The following is a 20,730-nucleotide window of genomic DNA, read 5'->3' on the forward strand; positions in this document are numbered from 1 at the left end:
TTGTGCCGTATACACTAAAACTTATTATTAAGTCATCAGTTATTACATTGTAACGGACCCTAAAATGTGAAAACAAGTTCACTTATGCGTATTGACCAACAGTTCCTTATTTTATCAAAAAAATATTTTAGAATGAATATGACAGATCACTTTCTTTACTTGGAAAATAAATAACATAATATTATCATTTCTGTGATGGATATTCTTATTAATCTCATTTATGAAATTCCTCTTCTGGAGAAATATATCTTAATAAATAAAAATTCAGCATGCGTTTGTTTGCGCTCGCGAAACTCGAAAAGTAATATACCGATATCGCTGAAAATTTCAAATTTTGTTCTTATTAGTGCCAGGAGTGTTTAGAGATAGGAGTTTTTAATGGTTTGAATGGTGGAAGAAGTCGGGGAAGCCCAAGGAATACTTAAGGCAATATCTCTGCCACGGAATGAGATACGGGGTAGAATTAAAGTCAATGTAATGTATTATCGAAGAAAGCAAACACTTTGTGGCTTGACATTATACAAAATGAAACAAACACTTAGTTTTAAACCACTTTATTTCGAGTTATATTCGTCGACCGGTTTCGATTGGACTCAATCTTCATCAGGACAATAAAATATAATACTAAATTATAATACAGAGTAAGGTATAAGGTAAACATAAAAGAAAGAGAAAGTATGTAGTAGAGGGAGAGAACATCAGAGAATGGTTGGTGGAGGGGGTGGGGAAGGGGTAGGGTGAGGGGTTGGGGGAGGACCAAAGGAAGGGTGGGGGTTACGGGTTAGGTTGGAGCAAGGAAACAACTTTAAAATCGGGCTGTTGGTTAATTCTATCTGTTTATTTAAATTTTGGGAATTATTTTTCGTTGATTTAGAAATTTCCAAAGCTTCTAAGTTATTCAGGCGTATTCCTATTTTATTTTCTCCCAACCCCTCACCCTACCCCTTCCCCACCCCCTCCACCAACCATTCTCTGATGTTCTCTCCCTCTACTACATACTTTCTCTTTCTTTTATGTTTACCTTATACCTTACTCTGTATTATAATTTAGTATTATATTTTATTGTCCTGATGAAGATTGAGTCCAATCGAAACCGGTCGACGAATATAACTCGAAATAAAGTGGTTTAAAACTAAGTGTTTGTTTCATTTTGTCAATGTAATGTAGTTGTTTAACAGTAACATCATGGTGTTCAGTAGTGAATAGTGGAAGCATTACAGGGTCCGCTAGTTAGATCCCGAGTACGTAGGTACAGACTATTCGGAAATTATCAAATAATCTAATTTCTAGTCACATTGTGAAATCCAAAAAATAAAACCATCTTTTCACCTCCAACCTCCAAGGCAGAAATTTTTTAAAGGAGCTTTCGAATAATATATTCATCCAACTATCCGAATACAAGGGAATACAATAAGGTGATACCTGCCTAAATATTATATATAGATATTGAGAAAAAAGTGATGAAATCAACTTAGACGTTTTTCAGTTAAATTATAAAGGAATATATAAATATCAAATCTTGGTGAGGCTGGGTAATAGAGCTATATATTTTATAATATCAACTTCCCCGGACAGGAGTCACCTGAGTTAAGGCCTAAAGAGTCACAGTCCCTGGGATAAGTACATAGAGCTATATATTGTGTAATGTCGACTTCCCCGGACAGGAGTCACCTGAGTTAAGGCCTAAAGAGTCACAGTCCCTGGGATAAGTACATAGAGCTATATATTGTGTAATGTCAACTTCCCCGGACAGGAGTCACCTGAGTTAAGGCCTAAAGAGTCACAGTCCCTGGGATAAGTACATAGAGCTATATATTGTGTAATGTCAACTTCCCCGGACAGGAGTCACCTGAGTTAAGGCCTAAAGAGTCACAGTCCCTGGGATAAGTACATAGAGCTATATATTGTGTAATGTCGACTTCCCCGGACAGGAGTCACCTGAGTTAAGGCCCAAAGAGGCCCAGTCCCTGGGATAAGTACATAGAGCTATATATTGTGTAATGTCGACTTCCCCGGACAGGAGTCACCTGAGTTAAGGCCTAAAGAGTCACAGTCCCTGGGATAAGTACATAGAGCTATATATTGTGTAATGTCGACTTCCCCGGACAGGAGTCACCTGAGTTAAGGCCTAAAGAGTCACAATCCCTGGGATAAGTACATAGAGCTATATATTGTGTAATGTCGACTTCGCCGGACAGGAGTCACCTGAGTTAAGGCCTAAAGAGGCACAGTCCCTGGGATAAGTACATAGAGCTATATATTGTGTAATTTCGACTTCCCCGGACAGGAGTCACAAGGCCCTGAGAGCAATAGTCCTGCGAGAAGTTCCGATATAAGCGACAGTAAAAGTATTTATTATCTTAGCAATAAAGGTTTAAAAAATGGTAATTTAATATTTTTTTTGTTATTCATAATTAATTAATACGCTTGAGTGAAAACTCATTATTGGTTCAGTTTGTAAATATATTTACCGTTTCTCAAAGATTTTATAAAGTGAAAGTTTTTAAAAAAGGGCCCAAGTCAAAAAAGGCACAAATTCAGCATCCTAGATATTTGGGAGGAATATTCATATTTGTAATAATTTAACCAGCGTTCCTTCCAAATTCAAACATATTTAAAAAAATAACAAGGCAGGTGAGAATACACAATTTAAAATGTGTGTGTGTGTGCGTGATATTTTAATCCTTTGACCTACATAAGCCTAACTTGAAAGTATCTCTCTTTATAAAAATAAAGCTAAAACATATATATTAGATAGCTACATTGTAATTCTCTTAATCCCTCTGTCTGCTGTAAACTAACTGATGATTTTACTTCTATCAATATGTATAAAAAATTTTCACTCTGATAATTGTTCCTAGTAAATAAATGCTGTAGAAATAAAATAAAATATATGTTTAGCTTTTATTTTGTTATGCGTAGTTCTACAAAACTTCAAAAACAAAGCAATCAGAATTTTGCTGAAAAACTTTCCAGATCCCATGAGATTCTCTAAATACATATTATCTCTAAGCATGCATTACTATCTTACATCGTGAAAAAAATATACCACCGTTTGTTCCATTCCAGTGGCGGACGTGCCATGCGGCGTAGGCGGCGTGGGCCTGCGCTCTGCCCGCGTGGTGGGCGGGGCCGCCGCCCGCCCTGGCCAGTTCCCGTGGCTGGGCTCCCTGACGCGGCGAGGCGGACACTACTGCGGGGCCTCGGTGCTCAACAAGCGCTGGATGCTGACCGCGGGGCACTGCGTATGCAGGTTTGCAAAACTACAACTTATACAAGTCCATGCTTCATATGATATGGGAAATAGTTGGGGGATGATTTTTAGACTCTTTTGAACTGCCCGAATTGTTTTTTTTCAATTTAAGTACCTGAAGTTCAGGAAAGTGAAGAGATCTTGCCCTAAGATTGCTATAAAGGTGAAGAAGGCTTGACCTAAGGTGGCCAGAAAGGTGAAGAAATCTTGCCCTAAGCTATCCAGAAATGTGTAGTCAGCTTGCCCTATAATGTCCGTAAAGGTGAAGAAGGTTTGCTCTAAACTTTCATAAAAATAAATAGTAATTATGTGAATAAAACAATTTTAAGGAATAAAAAATACCCTAAAAATAAAAAAGGTGTCTAGAAAAGTAAAGAAAGCTTGCGTTGAGATTTCCAAAAAGGTAAAGAAAGCTTGCCCTAAGATTTCCAGAAAGGTGATGAAAGCTTGCCCTAAAATGTCCAGAAAGGTGAAGAATGACTGCTCTAAGCTTTCCATAAAGGTGAAAAAAGCTTACCCTGAGAAGATATTCAGAAAAGTGAAGAAAGTTTGCCCTAAATGTCTAGAAAGGTGAAGAGAGCTTGACCTTAGAATTACAGAGAGTGAACAAAAGCTTGTACCAAGATGTCCAGAAAGATTAATAAAGCTTGCCCTAAGAAGTTGTCACAACTCAAAACCAAGGTAATGACGAAAAAATCATACTTGTTTCGTTAATATGTTTCAAATTAGCCTATGATGTTGGAATTTAAGTTAATTTTGATGTTTTTGTAACAATATCAATATGACATAAGTAATCCAAAATTGCTTTACATCAAAAAAGTTTCCTAAAATGTGACTTCCCCTAAATAAGTTTAAATTGGACTAGCAATGTTGCACGCCACAATTCAAACAACTCAATGTAGTTCTCGAATGCCGTAGCCGTAAAGCGTAGGATTCGGGAAAATATGGGTAATCAACATTGAAAAAAAATTGGAAGGAACAAAATTCGCCTATCCAAAACGTTTGAAACCACCCGTTGCACGGCTCCAAAGGGAACTAAACCTCGAACTAAAAGATTAGACGTTGTTGAAACTGAAATAAAAATTACTTTGATTGATGATTATTATTATTATATTTAAAAGATTTTTATGTTCTCCATCCATTTCCCAAAAGAATATTTCTATTCGATTAGTTACAAAAAACCAACTTCTCCCACTAATCTTTCAACTTTTTCAATTTTTTCGTATTTTTTTAGACCTTTAGGATAAGCCCTGGAGACATGTAGATTTCAGCTGCCGGTCGCCGATATAATTATGTCGGTGCTGCCGGTGTATTGAAGGAAGGTATGGTCTACAATAATTTAAATTGCTGAGGTTGGCACCTATCACAACATACATAGAGTAACATGGAAGGCTCATGTAGAATACCCATATTTCTGGTGGTAAATTCTGAAGTATTCTGTAGGTACTTTAAATCTGACCTACGTACGTTTGATATGGGTATGTCATTCGTGTTGTGTAAAAAAATTAAATTCATTATTTTATGACATTTTAAAAATCCTCGATAAAAATGTTGTCTTGACGATGTGAAATATCTTCCAAGGACGGTTTTTGCTTTATATAAATTTCACGTTTAAAACAGAATAGTGGTTTGATTTAATCTAATGATGGCAAGTCATAATGTTTAAGCTGTTTAAGAACACGAAAAGTATGTATCCTAGATCTGCAAAAACTACATCGAATTGATCAAATACATTTCCAGTGGCACAAACGAGCTCATTCGCCCCACCGCGATCCGCGTCACGCTCGGCGAGCACGACCTCACCAAGCCCGAGGTGCCGGTGTCCCGGGAGCTGCGAATCGAGCTGATAGTCCCACACCCCCTGCACAAGTGCGGTAAGCCCCGGGACGACCTGGCCCTCATCAGGCTGGCAGAGGACGTGACCTGGTCCGAGGTGGTGGCCCCCGCCTGCCTGCCCGATGGACCCAGCGGGAAGAGCTACTCAGACTACGCGGGTACGCCTGCCACGGTTGCGGGATGGGGATGGCTTAATGAGGATTCTTCTAAGGGTAACTAATCTCTTAGAATTGTGTTTTTTATAACTGTTTTTTGTTAGTTTTTTCTGAGTGACGTCATACCCCCATGGCGTAAAGTTGGGTTAGGCTGCTTGGATGGTGTAATCATTTGTCAAGTGTACTCACTAACCACGGTGCTTGACTACCTCAGCGCTCGTTCATACAACAAATTTCTAAAATCCGTTTTTTTTTGATCTCTTAAAAGTCAAATGTGTTGACCACTGCACTATTAAAGTCATGCCTGCAGCGCTAGAATGCTCCATAACAAGCATTATCACAACACAAGAAGATCTAGAAGCAAGTAATCAGTAATAGAAGCAAGATCTAGAAGTAATATTTTATTGTGGAAAATGAGCTTTTGAATACCTACCCGATTAAAAAAGGTATTCATATGATGTACAAGGTACGAATTTGAATACAAAGCTTTGTACTTTTGGAAGTAAAAACTCAATTTCCCCGACACCACCACTTGTAAAAGCTATATCTCTTAGATTCACACGATAAATAGGTAAGGTATTGTAATTTGTACAGCTGTAAAGCCATTTGTGTAAGGATTCTTACACAACCGTCAACATCACATCATCAAAACTGGCAGCGTCCATGGGTGAGACGAAAAATCCATAAATTACGCGGCAGCGGTAATTAAATCTCGCATCCTCGGGACTCATTTGCATGGACTACTGCGCTACGATGGCTGCCAAAGGGCAGATTGCCCTTCACCACGGGGTGATCTACCAGTTAAAGAAACTGAATTACACGCTGGATTCCAGGAAGAAAGAAGAACAGAGGTATTAACTAATATAAAGAACAAAAATCCTAGTTTAGTGGTGTTTCAAATATTGTTAAAATTTTAAAGACAGCCCCGAAAAGTTTTATCAAATAATTGAAAAAAGCGTTCTATTTAAGATTTAAATTTTTTACACTTTATCTTTTGTTTTTGAAGTATATTATAGGGTATTTGATCATAATCCACCACTTCTCTAAAAAACTTATTGATTCCCACCGTTCCCACCTACCATTTGCTACTTTTTAAATTTGACTTGCATGCACATCACATTGCACATTATAATGCATAATTCTTATGCTAAATTCAGGAGGTCGTGCCAACGAGCTACAGAAGGTCGACGTAAGTGTCTTGCAGAATGAACTGTGCCAGAAATGGTACGTTTCCCAGGGGAAGAAGACCAAGATCAACCCGGGACAGATGTGCGCTGGGGATGAACAGGGAGGGAAGGACTCTTGCTGGGTGAGTATAATAATTAAAAAAATTAAAACTAAGAATAATCGAAAATTACTGATTGGGTCAGAAAATAATTATTATCACTCTCCTTAATGACGGTTTATCTGGATCAGTTAGTTTCCTGTTATGTACATTTTTGCGAATATTTAAATAACATAAATATATTTTGAACAGTATTGTAATCAGTGATTACTGATTAACATGCGTTACTTAAATACCGTTTTAATTTTTACCAAGTTCTGGTTAAAAATATCGGTGTCAGAAATAAGGACAAATAAGAGTAGGTGCAATCATTTTTCAATGGTAGATTGGAACCGTTAATCATCTGTGCATTTCCCAAGCATTTTATATATTTATTAAAATTATCAGGAACAAAAGTTAATTTATACCCAGCATACCATGATAACAAAAATTCTATAATTATAATATCAAAACATTTAAAGATTGCATAGATGGGATAACAAGAACGTTTTTAATTAACAATGTTTTTTTTTTTTAATTTCTCAAAAACAAATACGAGTTCGACCTCCTCGTCTGTTACTTTGAACTGTGATAAAAGCTCTGATAGAAGGTTCAAAGCGTCCAAGAATTTTTAAAGATTTCCAGTAAAGACTATTCGAAGATACCCTCCACTCTCTCGAGTCGCTTTAAGGATCATCAGTTGTTCTTACGTCAACACTAACAAGTCTTTATTAACTAAGCTACTATTTAAATATTCTAAATACCCCTGACTGTCCATGCATAGCACAACATAAATATATACATTATACATACCAAAAGATATAAGTTTTCTTACCCAGAGCTCTGTTTATCCTTGAGGCTAGAGGAGAGACAAAATAGACAGCTAAGATTACAAAAACTGTTATTATATGACTAATGTGATTGATTTGACTCCAGGCTGACAGCGGCGGCCCCCTGATGTGGTCTCAAGGAGGACAGGCCTCTTCCGCACCCATGGTCATAGGAGTCGTCTCTACCGGCATAGGCTGCGGCCGCCCTCGTCTCCCAGGACTATACACCAGGATCTCGGAATACATGGACTGGATCCAGGAAAACGTCAAATAACTTCATACGTGCAGTATTCATTGATGACTTACCGATTCATCTTACAAGAGTCACATGTTTGTACCGTTGGAATTTGAAAAGAGATTAGTTAAAATTTGACTTCAAGTGGGATTAAATGAAAAAGGAAAGGTGGATGCCGATAGCTTGTTCCACATGCTTACTCTTTTATACATACAAGAAAAGGTCAATATGAAAACATTCCGTTTTCATGCAGCCGACATCAACTAACTGCGAACGGTGTTCCATTCAGATTTAAGAACCCTCAAACGCGATTCGTATTATTTATATTAAATAGATGAGGTCTGTGTTCATTGTGTTATGCACACACATATATAGAAATATACAATAGAATTAATAATTTATCAATCAAACTATTCTAGTCATGTTCTTTATGAACCGATAGTGGTAGATGTCTTCTTGTCAAATTATATTAGTTATTAGTAGATATCGGATTATATGCATCAAAAAGGTGAAACATGCATGCAAATATGCACTAGCGATGCTTAAAGTATTGAAATGCCTAAATTACACGACGAAAACAGGAACATGTCTTTTCGAACCCAGCTCTTTGGATTTTTTTTTGTTAAACGGTAGGGGAGAGGTTTCATGGGGAAGGGAATGGCGAAATTAAAACACGAAAATCTCTACTAAAATACTAATTCTTTCAAAAGTTTCTAAAAGGAACAGGTTTCAAACCAGTTTCCTCAGAAAACACAAAAATATTGATTTATAACTTGAGCAGCTCGTATTTTGAAAAATAATATGATGAAATATGCGTTAATCACAAAAAATTTCAAAATATCCACTAACGACAAAAATGTCCCAAAATGCATTATGCTTATGCAAATTCATGTAATCCTAATAATAGTTTTTAGCAACAAATCTGTGATATTATTGTAATATAAGTTAATTTTACAAGGTTGTTTTTGTACCACCATTTTAATACCAATGTGTAGTCCAATTTAGATTATTAATAAAAGTTCTTTTGTATAACTTGTATTTTATTGATTCCCTTTAAAAATCCATTTCTATTCAAAATAAATGCTTAAATTTATTAATCCATTGCAGTATTATGAGTACAGACATTGGGTACTTACCACGTAAAAAGCGTAAACATTGAAATTATGGAATCTAACACAAAGCAAAAACTGCACTATAATATTTTATAGAGCTTTAATAAATAACAAAACTTTGTCAATCTAGACAAGGACATAGACAAACAATACCGATCTCATAGAGGTTTTAACATAAGGAAACACTGTGGGTATATACACAATGTTGAGTGGATTAGCTGGTGGCGTTATAAAAAAATATTAAAAATCATGTTATACCGTGTTAACCTGAATATAACGTTAAGTTTTTGGCCCAAGTACCTAGGGGCTCGCGTTACATTCGAGTTTTTTGTTATAAATACCGTTCAATGAATAGTAAAAAAACTTACATTTCAGGACGAAACACTCATTTATACTAACCTATAAGTTATGCTGAAAAATAAAAATTGATTAGGTATGGTCCTTGTTTGTAGAATTGAGTTTCTATTATTTGGAGTTTGCTGGTCTCGTTTTTTTAATGACAAGTTCTAAGCTGTTAATTTAATTAACACCTCCCTTATGGAAAATAACTGAGATGGAAAGGATATAGAAAGTGATACATATAAATTTCAGGAAATTAGTAGCGAGAATTGATTCTGAGTGTTTAAAAATCAAAATCTTTCGAAACATATTCAAATTAAGCCTTGTTTTCATTTATCCACCTTGTAAACTGCCTTTCAGAATCTTTCATGACGACAACAAGTTTTTTTCCGGCGCTTCCATCGCCTTCATCTTCTAGCACCTTTTGAGCAGTTTGTAAATAACCTTTCAATTCCTCATTCGCTTCGCCGCCTTCATCCTTATTTAATTCATTCTTTTTCAGCTTGTTTTTAATCAATTGAAATTTGGCTTGAAACAATTCGTGATACAATACTCCCGTGTAAAGGTTGAGTCTGGAGTTGGCGGGGTCAATCTTCGCCGTTACATCGATCAGCTCCCTGCACATTTTGATTTTTTTATTCAAGATCTCATCAGACAACTGGTGATGCAAGTAGCCCTGCTGATAACCATAAAGCTGCACCAGGGAGTGCTTAACAGAAAATAAGTGATAGTGATTCGTATGCACAAAGGTGGACAGCTTCGTCATCAGGTCTTCGAACTGTCTCACAGTCGGGCAGTTTGCTTGTACGTTTTCCACCTCCTCTCCCATTTGGGAAACCAAATAAATTACTTCTTCGTTTTTCACTTTTACATCGCACCTGTCGCAGCACCAATCCGTGGTGTCGTCGCATGGATCCTCAGCAAGCTGAATACCACCACACTGTTCTTTCATTGATCCAATGCACCTCATTGCACTCAAATATGTTCCTAACTCCGTCGGGTCTTTGCATCTCTTACAGACACAGTCGAAGTATTTGGTTGCTTTGAGATGCTCCCTCCTCGCCTGTGTACCCCACAGGGCGTGACTGTACATTGTTGTGATGTGTTCTCCCTTCTTAATGGGCACGATAGCTGTCACTGTGATCTTGAATTGGGAAGGTTCGTCGATGCTCTTTATGTCGAAAGAATGCTTTGTATTGGGGAAGCAGCTATGTTCCATCATGCAAGTCTGCGAAAAGAGAGCTATCATTTCAATTCCGTCGTTGAGTTGTAAATCGAGGGCGTTTACATCAATAATACCGCAAATAGTATGTAGTAATTTATCAGAAATTTCAGGGGCTAGGTTGGTATTCAATTGTGTTTCAACCGTTCTCAGGGCATGAAGAAAATTATCTTGAAGATATTTCACGACGTAATCGTTCGCTTCTCTGAAAACAATAATGAGTAATTAAACAATTTGTTGTACAGGTAACAGACATTTAGTCAACAATTATTGAATGGACACAATAATGTACTTACTGATAAGCTTCCGTGTGGGGTTTTCTTTCATCGTCATGAGACTGAAACTCCATTATTTTAGCGTATTTTTTAGCAAATTTCTTCTGTGAAAGAAGACAACGCAGAGTCAGCAGGGCATCATGTCTGAAAATATATAACCATTGGTCAATAATTGAAAACTGGTAATAAGTTCAGGGAATTAACGATTAATATATGAAATACCTGTAATAGTCCCCGAGGTGGGAGACGGCGCAACCAGGCCGCAAGCTGAGCACCACGCACTCCAGGCCGTGGTGGCGCAGGTCCTTCAAACCCGGGCAGTGGCCGGAGCATATTGGCCAGCCGCAACTGGAATTATTACCAACATCTATAAATAGTAAAAAATAGTGTCGCTTTTCGCGTCTGTTTGTTTGTGCCCTTAGTTCTTCTAAACCATGCATCGGATTTTGAAAGGGTTTTCAATATCATTTAGAGAATTTCTTTTATAGAAAGTAGAGAAAAGTCGATGTTTTGTAATCAATTCGAAAATAAATATTTTCGAGGGCTTACATTGGTAACGCTGGCTAAACCTTACGAGACACATCAAAATAATAAAAAAAGAGAAAAGAAAGTTCGTGGAGGTACGAGTATATGTCTATCTACTAAGGATAACCAGTAACAGATAACAGAAATCATTTTTATCTTTTACATATATGATGGGTTATTTGCGAAGCTATTTTAACCAATAAAATATTAATCCTTTTCCAATTAAATGCGTTAATAATTTCCAATTATTAGTTGCGTTGAACATTTAATTTAGATTAAAATTGCCCTTCACAGCATATCATTAAAATGAATATTTTTGAAGTTACCATTGATATAAAATCACGCGCAACAAAAAAATGATTACTTTGACCGATGTAGTTTTGTTCCTTATCCAATTACTTATATTATTTTCATTTGTCTTTAAAGGAAGATAAACATTGTTTTAATATCTTAGAAGATATCCCATTTTTTAATTGTTCGCAACAACATGCAGAAAATATAGGCGCCTCTGTTTCAATAGGTACAATGTGTGTTGTCTGTGAATATCGCTCTGCTCTGAAATGGAAGAATGAATCTAAAGATATGTGTTACTTACTGGGAAAAGTAAAATTAGAGGAAATTCTTCCTCCATCCTAACCACTACACTCCCTTCTGACGGGTGATCATCCTAAATCTAAATAATTCATGCGCAATATACGCCAATATAAAAACGCATTCCAAACGTCTTTGAATGTTTTACGCCTATATTTAAAACTAAGTTACAAATAAACTAAGAAAGTCGCTAAATCTGTAAAATATTAATAAAAACAAAACGAATTACATAAAGTAATTTTATATTTGTCTAAATCGCTCGGACACTTACGTTAGTATTTTATAGACGCCGTTTCGCTTTCCGTAGGCATTATCAAACTGCCTTCAGAAGGCGAAACAGCTGTCGCGTCTAGTTATAATTACACAGAAGAACTTCTTTATAAAAAAACCATTTTTTTATAAATTGAATCATAACCTTATTGAATGTATAAAAAATACATATAGTATACAATTCTGTCAATAATGCTTGATCACAATAAGCAATATTTTTACACACGTTTTTTTTATATTTTTAAAAAAGTTTTAAAAATCGTGAGGTGACATAACTGGGAGTTGGTACGGAGAAAATACATACATCCCTAACATCCCGATTTTGGGATGTTAGCTTGATGGGATTCTGGTGGAATCATTTTTTTTAAATATAGGTAGATATCAAATGTATTTTTAAAGGTAACAAAATAAATTAACAAGTGATCTTCCCCTCCAGAGACCCAAGGACATGTTACTGTTATTTTTCTTCACTCCAGTTTCCATGGTGGACAAGGCTCCACCATTGTTTTTCAGAAATATTTACCTTTGAACCAAGGCGTCCTGTAAACGCACTGGAGAGATTATAGCATTCATATTGTGATTCAAGTTCCGCTGAATTTTAAAGCTATATTATATATCAGGGGTAAATTTTAGATTGCCACCAGCAGTCATTTCAGCAACAAAATCTGGTAGTGGCACTTACCTTGCACACCTCTCCCCCACGTCCAGTGACACCGGGCGGTAGCAGCCCACGCAGGGGGCCAGGTGCTCCGGGCTCGAGGTGGCCTTGGGCCCCCACACCAAGGGGACCTCTGAGATCACCACCTCTCCAAAGTTAATATCCCTCGAGGCAACCAGGTGCCGCCCTAGCTCCTTGGTCGTCAGCACCTGTACACAACAATTTCATAAAGTTATTAAATCTAACATCGATTCTATTATTTCTTTTAATTCTATTTCAAAATGTAAAATAAATATTTGTACAAAATTTTTAACTTTTTTATTTTTATATGTTTGTAATTAGTACATTTTTAACTAGGAGATATAATACTTGACAAGTTAAGTATGATTATTGGCTTGCTACCAATTGAACGAACGGTATGAAATTCTAGACGGCGTGTAACCGTTTGGAACACATGTGTACACTGTCTGATTTACTTTTAGAAATTTAGAACTAGTTTTCTATTTAATATTTTACTACAAATTACCCTTTAACTTCCAAAGTCACTTAAAAATCATTGTCAAACAAATAAGATAATTGTTTTTCGTGGATATAGGTTATCACAGTTGGTGAAAACCTCTGTTTGTTGACAATTATACGGTATCTGTAAATTAACATATTAGCATTTTGATTAATTTTTTAACTATTTTACTCCATCTCTAAAACTTGATTAGATAATTAAAATATTCTGAATAAATTAAATAGGCCTCAATGAGCTGTGTTGAAAATAAATCCTCCATTAATTGCTCTTGGACTGATGTTGGACCAGTGCCAATTTCAAATCCCTCTTCTCTCTCTAAGCCACAATGTTTCAATAAATCACGTTTTGTCGTGGAATGTTATTCAGTAATTGAACTTCTTTTGTTAGAAAAATTTACGGATAATTAAATAAATTTCGTGACACACTTAACATGCCTAACATTGAAGAACAGTTTTTCACTTCGACACGATTTTAGAAAACTGAATTAATTCAACTTTTTCAGAATTAAAAAAAAAATTGAAACTTTCAAGTAAATATTGCGTTATTCCTTCGTTATCAAATGTTCATACCTCGTATGGCTTGCAAGTATTCTTATGGGTTTTCCAGTCCAACTTCTGGTGTTCCTTCGAGCAGTAGGACACTAGCTTGCAGCCGGAACAGCGAAACTCTGCAACCAGGTTGCACACGGTGCACTGTCCAGCCGCAGCTAATCCACCTGCGCCTTTCCCTTTTCCAGATAAGGTTCCATCTCCTGCCATGTCTCACCTATTGAGGAAAATATCAATCGATCACGAGACGCACAGTCGTAACCTGACAGTCAAAGAATCAATGCACCAATGCCAATCAAGGAAAATTGACACTATTTACCTTGGAACAACTACAATTATTAGCCGTCACTATTTAAAAAAAAGTGGTTTTTCAAAGTGATTGGATCACTTTGTAATATGATTATGATGAACTGAGCGTGCAGTAGCGCGTGGAGACGCTCGGATGCGAGTTACTGGTGCCTCTGGCTAAAAACTGACCCTCACTTCGGACATCGTGAAATTTTCCTCAGTTTTCGGGAACGAGAGACCGGGTTATAATAGTCCTGTAAAGTGCCAGTCAAATATAAACCCCGATAAAAATAGCCGTCTCAAATCTCTCGCGCGCATCAGCTGTGATATCAGCGGTAGAGCGGGCTTGAATTTACGTACGATCATCTCCTTTCGTCGCATTAGAACCAGACGGGTATTATGTCAGTGGCAATCTTCTCTCACGTCTTGGATAACTTCTTGTTAGCAATGTGACTAACGATACAGTTGTATTCTGAAACAATCGACCGTGGTCTTTTACTCTTCGCGGTCGGCTTGCTCTGTATTGCTCCGAGACCCTCCTCAGTGTCTGGCAAGCGGTGCCAGCGGTAACATATCCAATCCGTACACGTGCTTTAGAAATATTAAATTCGTTTAAACTACACTTAAATTTTTATAGTGAACAAAAGTGAGCAAAAATTTTTTTTATAGTTAACTTTAATAATAAAGCCAGCTCAGTCGAGAAGTGAAAAAACTTATTTGTTGATAGCTTATTTAGCATGAACGGCTCAGTGGAGGAGTGCCCCCGGTGCGCGGTGTGTGGGGAGCCGGCTGGGCAGCAGTGCGGTGGCTGCAGGACGGAGCACTACTGCAGCAGGGCGCACCAGAAGCAGGCCTGGAGGAATGGACACCGTCTCCGCTGCAGCACCTTCCGCATGGAGGAGGACCCTGAGCTGGGCCGCCGTCTGGTCGCCACCAGAGACATCAAACAGGGAGAAACCATCCTCAAAGAAAAACCAGCCATAGTGGGACCCAAGATGCTCTGCTATCCAACTTGCTTGTCTTGCTACAAGAGGGTACATGCCTCCAAACAACAAGATGGCACCACGGACTACTACAAATGCACCTCTTGCAACTGGCCCATGTGTGACGCTAAATGCCAGTCCTCAAAAGTTCACAAGGAAGAATGTGAACTAATGACTATTAGAAAATACAAGTCAACAATCTCCTACTCAGGAGGAGATAAAAGGGAATCTGCTTACTGTGTCATTACACCGCTGCGCATTCTTCTCATGAAAAAATCGGATCCTAAACAACACGAAGCCATCATGAGCCTGGAAAGTCATATGGAAGACAGAATAAATACGCCTTTGTACAGGATACTCAAAGCCAACATGGTCACGTTTATGCAACAGGTCCTCGGTCTGTCAACTATTAGTGAAGAAACTATTCTCAAAACGGCTGGAGTATTAGATAGTAACGCTTTCGATATCAGAAATAATGAAATTCAGAGGAAAGCCAGGGGGCTTTACTTAACCGCTACCCTGTTAGCTCATGACTGTAATCCTAATACAAAGCATGTCTTCGTCGATGACAGCTATTGCACAGCTATTATTGCTACCGTTCCTATATCTAAAGGAACTGTCTTATCTACTTCCTACACTCGGCCACTTTGGGGCACCCTTGCCAGAAGATCACATCTCCAGTCTGTGAAATGCTTTACTTGTTCGTGTGACAGATGTAAAGATCCCACGGAATTCGGGACGTACTTGGGCTCAATTAATTGCTCCAAATGCAATCCCTTGAAGGACAGCCCGGAGCTAAGCTCCTTGCCCAAAATGCTCTCGATAGACCCTCTGAACAGTGCTGCAGAATGGAAGTGCGAGCGATGCAACCATAAAATCCCAGCCAAACAGATGACTTGGGGCAATGATGCCATCAGAAAAGAAATACAATTACTAGGTACAACCCATCCTAAACCATTTGAAGAATTTCTGGAAAAATACAAACAAGCCCTTCATCCTACAAACTATCACGTATTGGAAGTTAAATACACCCTGGCACAAATGTATGGCAATCTCCCTGGATTCACATTTAATGGTCAGTATTTTAAATTTCTAATTCTTCTATTTTTTTTAACTCCCTAATAAATATTTATTAACGTCCTCTAAATAGGCTTTTACATATGAATAGTAATTATACATTATACGTAACTGAACTGCCTCAGTAAACAACATTTTGTATTTGCTTAGTGATAAATTGAACATGTCCACGTAGTCGGTATAATTATTTCCCTCCATTAGTAATCTGGATAGAGAAGAATACATTTGGTAGTTAGTCCTAGAATTTCTGCATTGAAATAAATCCCTACTTCTAATACTGTGTAGTGGAATCTGAAAGCTTCTCAATGCAAGCAATTCTGGACCATAATATACATAATTTAGAATTTTATATAGAAATACCAAGTCAGTTAAAATCGTACTCCCTGACAATTTAAGCACATACCCATCATTTAAGAGAGTGTTTCAAAAAATTACCCATTTTGAAACTTAGAAAACGTGAAAATTTATTTTGTATTCTTTCAATAGCTTGTGCATGAATATCATAATGTATTATATTGGCACATAAATCAGATTTCACAACATCCGTAAGTTAAGTCATAGTCGATCAATACATAAGTAACTTTATGCAATCTTATAACCTTATATTTGTTCATTTGTACATATGTACATACCATCTCCTGTGATTCGCCGACCTACATGTACTAGAATTACAAAACAATAGCGGTGTTATTAGATCATTGGATTAATGTTTTGCAGTCGATAGAGGGGTGGTTGCCAATATTGATGTATTAATACACATCTCAATTGCTTGCGACATCAATTTAGTAATCAATGCTCTATAGATTTATATAAAACCTATGTTTCAAATTCTGAAGATGAAATAAAATAAATGTTTTGTGACCTCTGTATACCTTCTTTTTTTCAATTTCGATAAAAATAAAACATTTTAAGTTTTCATCGCTCACCAGAATCTTTTTTTTTAATTTTCTCATTGACACATCGAATCGATAGCCAAGAGCTTAAGCAGATAGTAACTACATTAGTAGAAACGGGAAGGATAAACATAGCTATTAAGAGACTCTACGAAAATAAGAAAATTTGTTAAGGTTTTGATTTAAAAACATTTGCCTTCGGCTTTTCAATTATTAGAAAGTTTCCATGGAACCTACGACTCAAATAGGAAATCTATCAGTGCATATGACCGATTGTAGAAAACCGATCCCCCTTTGAAGGAGAAACACTTTATTTATCGAGCTCGTGAATATAGTTGTTAAAGTCAATTAAAGTTGATAAGATTTGTCGAATTTGAAGCTCATGGGCGACATTGTGTCACGATAACCCTACCCTATGTTTCTGATATCAGTGATTGCCTTCGAAAACAACGTCACCATAGATTATTTTCTCTCCGTGCCTGTTAGAATGAACATGCCAATGGTTCTGTGCCTATTCGAATCAACATACCAATGGTCTGTGCATTTTTGAATCAACATGCCAATGGTTCTATGCCTATTAGAATCAATATGCCAATGGTTCTGTGTCTGTTAGAATCAAGATGCCAATGGTTCTGTGCCTGTTAGAATCAAGATGCCAATGGTTCTGTGTGTGTTAGAATCAACATGCCAATGGTTCTGTGCCTGTTAGAATCAACATGCCAATGGTTCTGTGCCTGTTAGAATCAAGATGCCAATGGTTCTGTGCCCTTGAGTGAAGTATAAATTGATGCGCAATAAATCTAGTATGATATCGCAATATTTTACTTTAGCGTCTTTCAGTTCTCGAAATAATACTTCCTCTCGCCTGGACAGCTATTATTTTTTTGTAATGCTTGTGATCTTACTTGTTTTTATTGATCTTCGATGTTTTTTCTTTACAGAGATCAAAGACTCAGTCCTGAATAGGAAGATCGCTCTGTGCGAGGAGCTGCTAGAGGTGGTGGACGTGTTGCAGGAGGGGATGGCGAGGGCGCGGGGGGAACTGCTACTAGAGCTGCAGGCGGCCAGAGCGGTGCAGGCAAAGAGGGACCTGGCCTCCGACAAGATTACCAAACAAGCCGCACAGGTATCTAACACAACAACACCTTACCATTTTAACGCCATCGTCTAAAGTCTAAAGCTCAGGCTCTCAAACTTATTTCGACCACCGCTTACATTGAGATTTAAAAAAAAAATCTAGTGCCCCGATATTTTTTGACTTACCTTTTTACATTACCATCTGTTGCGTATCTTAAAAACAGTTATTGAAAAAAAATTTAACAATAATTATTATATGGTTAGGATAGAGAGGGTGTGACCAATATTCTATTTCTGAGATCAAAGAATATTTCAATGAGAGGAAATAAAAGTCATACTTGATCATATTTAGTATTTTTATTAACATTAAAAGGCTATGAATTTAAAACTTATCTTAAGTGAAGGATGAATCTGATGCAATTCGACGAGTATATTAATAACAGGGTGGAATTCACTTAAAAACAGCCGTAAGTCACCGCGTTCATGCTATCAAAAATCGTTTAACAACCGGCCATATCCATAATGTTTTGTTAAAGGAAGTAAAACAAACTATTATCATTTATTTCAGTTAGATTCCGTCGGATTTCCATAGATAGAATTTATCTGCCATCGCCCCTCTAGACTTCCTTAAAGCCCCATAATTTTATTTGAGTCTTCTACTGCCCAGAAAGACTGGTCTAAAGCTATAGCGTATTGTTTTCGTGGAGGTGACTCAAGACCAAAAAGTCGTTCCAGCCTTGGTTTCCCTCAGGGCCTCTTGTGTGGAGATCAGGATAGATTGGGATGCTCCAACCTAAACCTCACATTTAATCGACGGTGAAATAGATAATTTACTTTTTAACGGACTGATTATTTAGCTTTGGATCAAATTATGACTTCTGTCAAACATGATAAAGCTAATATGGGACGAAAATCGGCTTTTAACGGGGACCACTCAAATTTCAATAAATAAAATTGTTAACAATCGTCAAGTTTGGCTTTGTCATTCTTCTTTGATGATAAGAATTCGATCCATTTAAAAATTATTCGTATTTGATTCTAACGAAAGAGTAATTATTATGTTTCCTTGATTGATTATATTTCCATTATGTTATAGTTATTAGAGATAAAAAGTTTTTTGGAAGTTATAATTCCCTTATACGTCTGAATCCATCAAATATCAATCTAACTCTCCGAACGATTTCCCAGGACAGACACGGCTTCCAAGCGACGTCAAAAATACAATCATTGGGCACACGTGTGCCAAGCAATTCGCGCAATTCTATATCTGTGTTGATGACAAATACTTAAACTCTGCAGTTTAATCATCTGTGTCGACAATAGATTACAAAAGCTTATAGCAAAGGTTGGGAATTATTTTTGTCTTTGTAAAGATATTCTCAATTTTACCGAACCCATTAATATTGTTATTGTTAAGGAGACGGCCTGCATATGCCTAACACTCGTAAGAACTAAGATAATAAACCCATCGTGCTATAATAATAAGGATTATTTGTAAAGCGCCGTTTTCTTGAGAAAATCACCTCAAGGACGCTTAACAATTTAAAAAATGCATTTAATCTATTCCTATCACTTAGACTTATAACTTATTACTTGTGCCTTATAACTCAGTCCCTTTGGTGAAGTTCACTAGGAATGTCATTGGGTATACGACTATGTCTCGTGGTTCCCAGGAAACTGAGCCTACTTCCCATCTCGGCGTTTCTTCATCCTCTTCACATTTCATATTACATGTCTTGTTAAAAGTCATGCCAACTCCATAAAGTTTACAATAAGCAGGTTCGTTTAGGGTTTGGATATTTTGTTTATCACTTTGGACTCTAATATGTAAATAAATAATTTCACTGAAATAAAACATTATCATTATTACAATAAAATGTTGTTTATGTTTCAGGATATGATGGGAGAATGCATGGGAATGTTACAAGAGGCGTCAGAAATCCTGAAATCGGAGCCAGATATGCAGGAAACATTACACAAACGTTTGCAGAGCTTAGTCGAAGAACTCAACGACGGAGAAATGGAATAAAAAATACCGGGACACAATAATGCTTATCAATTTGGAGTAGGCATTTAATTGTCTGTTATTTATTGACCTTCCAAAACAATACAAAAATATACAATTATGGTTTTGTGTGCACGAATGAATTAACTGATAAGATAATCAAAGCTCTCAGTTCCGAACATAATTGTTATTGTGAAGCAATATGTGATTTGGAGATAAAGCCGTCGAATTAATATAATATATAAGAGTGGATCAATTATGACAATTATTGTTATAACAGAACATGGTTTCATTGTGCTTAGGTTAGGCTAGGTTACTAGTTCATACTACAATAGTATACCTATCTATTGAAACTGAACAGTCCAGAATGAAGACATAGATACTTACAGTAATACATGTGCGAAAATATATATCTGACGTGTGAACTTCAATTTAGGCCATTTTTATAAGATACCTGACAACAGCACTAATTAAGCGTGAAAACTTCTTATGTGGAAGTCTTGTATGAGGGTTTTACTGTATTATACCATAATAATGATTACTAGAATTCCATCTTTGACAAATGAAACGCTTAGGATTGAAATCTTGGAGGAAATAACGTTCAAAGGCAACACAGTTTGAACAACGTTATAACGATAGAAACATATATACCAATAATAGATTGTAGACAATTAGAGATATTTATTTGCTCAATATGGAATATAACTGTAATCTTAATTTATTGTATTTACTAGGTCATATTATTAATTAACTAAATAATAATATTGAGCAATA

At 36.7% G+C, this 20,730-nt stretch overlaps 3 protein-coding genes across 3 annotated transcripts; 2 read left to right on the forward strand and 1 right to left on the reverse strand.

Annotated features, from left to right (window-relative positions):
- Window positions 1-269: 269 nt before the first annotated feature.
- LOC149426681 (testisin-like) lies at window positions 270-7,612 on the forward strand. Its single transcript, XM_089640605.1, has 5 exons — window positions 270-273; window positions 3,070-3,253; window positions 4,994-5,301; window positions 6,402-6,553; window positions 7,445-7,612. The coding sequence occupies exons 1-5, from the start codon at window positions 270-272 to the stop codon at window positions 7,610-7,612; spliced, it is 816 nt and encodes a 271-aa protein (XP_089496731.1).
- Window positions 7,613-8,598: 986 nt separating this feature from the next.
- Window positions 8,599-14,089, reverse strand: LOC149426682 (SET and MYND domain-containing protein DDB_G0273589-like). The gene is made up of 6 exons (XM_089637968.1): window positions 13,953-14,089; window positions 13,655-13,850; window positions 12,590-12,774; window positions 10,744-10,869; window positions 10,543-10,665; window positions 8,599-10,451 (listed from the first exon to the last, which is right to left on the reverse strand). The coding sequence occupies exons 2-6, from the start codon at window positions 13,841-13,843 to the stop codon at window positions 9,341-9,343; spliced, it is 1,734 nt and encodes a 577-aa protein (XP_089494094.1). The 5' UTR covers window positions 13,844-13,850; window positions 13,953-14,089; the 3' UTR covers window positions 8,599-9,340.
- A 178-nt stretch (window positions 14,090-14,267) lies between these two features.
- Window positions 14,268-20,719, forward strand: LOC149426683 (SET domain-containing protein SmydA-8-like). The gene is made up of 3 exons (XM_089637976.1): window positions 14,268-15,979; window positions 17,816-18,000; window positions 19,846-20,719. Exons 1-3 carry the CDS (start codon window positions 14,659-14,661, stop codon window positions 19,978-19,980), a joined length of 1,641 nt encoding a protein of 546 aa, XP_089494102.1. The 5' UTR covers window positions 14,268-14,658; the 3' UTR covers window positions 19,981-20,719.
- The last annotated feature ends 11 nt before the right edge of the window (window positions 20,720-20,730 follow it).

The sequence above is a fragment of the Hesperophylax consimilis genome, chromosome 1 (genome assembly GCF_061612785.1).
Source record: "Hesperophylax consimilis isolate HC1 chromosome 1, BYU_Hcon_1.0, whole genome shotgun sequence".
In the NCBI taxonomy this organism is placed as follows: domain Eukaryota; kingdom Metazoa; phylum Arthropoda; class Insecta; order Trichoptera; family Limnephilidae; genus Hesperophylax; species Hesperophylax consimilis.

Bases quoted from the DNA above. Each gene is read 5' to 3' on its own strand.
- LOC149426681 (XM_089640605.1), top strand. The intron at 5,302-6,401 runs GTAACTAATCTC...TGCTAAATTCAG, and splicing joins TAATGAGGATTCTTCTAAGG to GAGGTCGTGCCAACGAGCTA. The intron at 6,554-7,444 runs GTGAGTATAATA...ATTTGACTCCAG, and splicing joins GAGGGAAGGACTCTTGCTGG to GCTGACAGCGGCGGCCCCCT.
- LOC149426683 (XM_089637976.1), top strand. From the start codon at position 14,659: ATGAACGGCTCAGTGGAGGAGTGCCCCCGGTGCGCGGTGTGTGGGGAG. The intron at 15,980-17,815 runs GTCAGTATTTTA...TTTTCTTTACAG, and splicing joins CCCTGGATTCACATTTAATG to AGATCAAAGACTCAGTCCTG. The intron at 18,001-19,845 runs GTATCTAACACA...TTTATGTTTCAG, and splicing joins TTACCAAACAAGCCGCACAG to GATATGATGGGAGAATGCAT.
- LOC149426682 (XM_089637968.1), bottom strand. From the start codon at position 13,843: ATGGCAGGAGATGGAACCTTATCTGGAAAAGGGAAAGGCGCAGGTGGA. The intron at 10,870-12,589 runs GTAAGTGCCACT...TAATAATTCCAG, and splicing joins GTGGGGGAGAGGTGTGCAAG to TTGCGGCTGGCCAATATGCT. The intron at 10,666-10,743 runs GTATTTCATATA...ATATATTTTCAG, and splicing joins CACCTCGGGGACTATTACAG to ACATGATGCCCTGCTGACTC.